The sequence below is a fragment of the Pundamilia nyererei genome, unplaced genomic scaffold (assembly GCF_000239375.1).
Source record: "Pundamilia nyererei isolate P.nyererei 1_Seehausen unplaced genomic scaffold, PunNye1.0 scaffold00016, whole genome shotgun sequence".
Classification (NCBI taxonomy): Eukaryota; Metazoa; Chordata; class Actinopteri; order Cichliformes; family Cichlidae; genus Pundamilia; species Pundamilia nyererei.
In genome coordinates, this window is record NW_005187417.1 from 3,642,585 (window position 1) to 3,645,992 (window position 3,408).

The following is a 3,408-nucleotide window of genomic DNA, read 5'->3' on the forward strand; positions in this document are numbered from 1 at the left end:
TGTATAAGACAAGTTATAAGTCACAAGTTAAGGAGATGGCATATGCCACTGTTCGGATACATCCTTGACTTGAATTCCTGGTCTACAAGAGGGACTGTGCCCTAGTGGACCAGAAACCGATGGCTCTCAAAAGGTTTGTGCCTGGCTGTGTCTGAACCAAGTTAACAAGCCAGCATCTACAGTTGGACAACCATGATTCAGCTCTCCATGACCACAGAATAAATGCTACACCCTAAGACCCCAACGACCAAAACCAGTAGATGTTCTTGATTTGCACAGTTTTTGTTTTGTTTTTTTAAAAACAAAAATCATTTTGCACAGTAGCATTCAATCAGAAGTAGCCTGAATGTGAGTATTTTGTGCTGCTGCACATTTTTCACAGTTGCAGATTTAAAAAAAAAAAAGTATTTTGTTGTTTGATATAATACTTTCCTTTGATGGAATGAATACTTTAAAAACTGTAGGGTCTATTGAAAAAAAATTTGATTGTGGTTATTACTCACCCAAGTCAATAAGAAATGTAAACAAAAAAAAATGTTCCATTGCTCTTTTCTTAGTGTGGACCTTAAAGGGTTAAAATTTCAAGTTATGGCCTTGTAACTCAAACTCCAAAGTGAGACAATAACTTGAAATTTCAAGTTAATAAATTGAAAAATTCAGAGAAAGATCATACTGGATAAGGCATTGCACTTTAAGTCACAGAAAATTAAATATACAAAACAAGTTCACAAAAAATAAAGAAAAAGATATTATAAATATCTCAAAATCAAGGTCTCTATCATGAAAACTGCTCATAAAACTGACAGTAACAGATGAGCAGTGGCATGTGAAATAATTTCTTTTTATTATTTTAGAATGTATATAGTGGATGCGTTCATATAATGTGGTACTGAAGTTCCCCTGCTTTATTTATTTCTTAATAAATGATTAAATTTGGAGTCATTTTTTAGAAGATCTAATTATGACGCTGAAATTTTTCGAATGTAAATCAAACGTAACTAAAACGGAAGTTTGTTTCCGCCACTGAATTACTAAATAAACAAACTTCAGGGTTGTACTGTTTAAACTAAATACATTTCTAAAACGATGTTACTAAAAATACTACACAATGTGTTCAATGAAAAAAAAAGCTAAAATAAAGTTAAATGATGACCTGAAGCATAAAGCCAAATTCGTTAAGACACCGGGTTGTTACGGGTTAATTCAAACACTCTCAGATCACGTGCGCACATCACATGACCTACCTCGTCAGAGCTTGTCAGGTCTTTTCCGTATCTCCCTCTGCTTTCCTATCTCTTAACTTCAACCGTATTTCCTCCAGTTTATTTTGCTTGACATTTCATGTGGCAGCGGGTCTTATTGTGTGTTGCTCGAACACAGGACTGCGCTGCATGTTTGTTAACCTGCGTCTTGAATAAAATTTCGCTCCATTCAGAAACGACCCGAAGAGCCACAGCTAGCCTCTGGTAGCCCGCTAGCAGCTGTTCAGTTTTGGGGATAATAGCGTCGCTGTGAGGCAGCCAACCAGGCACAAAGGTGAGAGGGAAGCAGCTGAGTGTTTGACTTCTGACTTGGACTCTGTGGTGTTATTTGCACAGCGTGACAGCGATGTGAGAAAAACTGGATTAACGTCGAGTCTTTTACGCTTTAGCTAGCATGGTGTTAAAAGGAAAAAGATGACTCGTACTGCCGTACACACGCTTACTTGCATCTTGATGATTGTCCTTAAAAGAATTACAGAGCATGTTAAAGTTTGGGTTTTTAAAATCCAGAGTTTTTATACTGCTTCCCAAAACATCACCAAGGAGCATGCACACACTACATCTCTTATGTGGGGGTGTATTTGTGCTGACACTGTCAGCACAAATAGAACTTATTTGATTGTTTATGAGTCCATCAGAAGAAGCAGCATAGTAAAAGGCTTGCATGTCAGGTGTACAAAAGCTGTCATGAAGCTGACTAATCTAATGTAAGCCAGCATGCTTACAGTTCTTACAATTGCAATGTGAAAGAATGTGTAAGGGAAAAAATGCTGAAATTGATGGATTTTACATTTACATTCCACTTTATTTCAGGGAATAGTCCTAACTTCGTGTGTTCTTAATTTCTTAGGGCAGGTTCTATGACATACGACCATCAACCCCGATCAGAGGATGTACCCGCCTTCCAGAAAGGACTTCATCTCTCTGACACTCAGTGACCCACACAGTCAGAACTACAACAATGGCAAACACCGAAGGCAGTCCTGCTGGAGAGTGAGTAGTCCTGTAATTTGATATACAGAGCTCGGCTGACGAATGAACGTGAAGTTTCTTAAAGATTTTAGAAACATGAAACAGGAATGCACGTATAATTATCTAAAACGGTGCCACCTAAAGAGGATTTTTAGGGCATAGGACTAGGAGTGACTTGGAGGCTGGAGTCGGCACTAAAAACTGGAATGAGAGGGTTAGAAAAAATAGTAAAGGCAAATAGCTAAAAATGTCAAAGTGGTTGAACTAGGCTTAAAAACACACACACACACACACACACACACACACACACACACACACACACACACACACACACACACACACACACACATATCTCCAAAGGGAAAAGGAGAACCAGGTGCTGATAGTACACTGCAGAAAGTCTCAGACTGTCTTAGCGACATACATTGCTGGATGTCTCTGAACTTTCTCAAACTAAATCATGACAAAACCGACATTAATTAATCTTCGGTAAGCAGGACTCTATTAGTCTCATAAGAAACAATTTGGGCCCATTATCAGCTAATGTACATCCCCATGTAAAAAATCTTGGTTTCATTTTTGATTCCACTCTCAAGCTGGACAAGCAAATGAATTCAGTTGTTTGTGGCAGTTTTTTCCAACTCAGGAGCATTTCTAAACTCAAAAATATCCTGTCATCTAAAGACCTGGAAACTGTTATCCATGCTTTCATATCGTCACGTCTTGACTATTGTAACTCTCTCTATTTAGGCATTTGTCACTCAGGCCTGACCCGCCTGCATCTTGTTCAAAATGCAGCCACAAGGCTCCTGACGGGTACTAGAAAGAGAGAGAATATTACCCCAGTACTCGCATCTCTACGTTGACTACCAGTTAATCATAGAATCGATTTTAAGGTTTTACTATTTGTTTTTAAAGCTCTCCATGTTTTGGCTCCAGGTTACATTTCAAATTCAAATTTTATTTGTCACACACACACAACCATACACAGTATGACATGGGGGTGAAATGCTTGTAGCTGTGCAATGCCCGACCATTAAATGAAGTTAACTTAGAAATTTACAGTAAAAAATGTGCAAATAGCAGAAAGAGATTATAAAGATTATAAATAATAGGAAATGTGTGGTGGTGCGTGTGGTGACGTGTGTGAGAGTCCAGTCTTATAGTGACGTGT

At 38.2% G+C, this 3,408-nt stretch overlaps 1 protein-coding gene across 1 annotated transcript in view; it reads left to right on the forward strand.

Moving 5' to 3' along the window:
* Window positions 1-1,216: 1,216 nt before the first annotated feature.
* The window catches only part of man1b1a (mannosidase, alpha, class 1B, member 1a), a 24,315-nt gene continuing 22,123 nt past the window's right edge, over window positions 1,217-3,408 (forward strand). Inside the window, exons 1-3 of the mRNA XM_005725581.1 lie at window positions 1,217-1,262; window positions 1,436-1,536; window positions 2,113-2,255. Of these exons, the coding sequence (XP_005725638.1) occupies window positions 2,154-2,255 (102 nt within the window). The 5' untranslated portion in view covers window positions 1,217-1,262; window positions 1,436-1,536; window positions 2,113-2,153. The remainder of the gene's footprint in view (window positions 1,263-1,435; window positions 1,537-2,112; window positions 2,256-3,408) is intronic.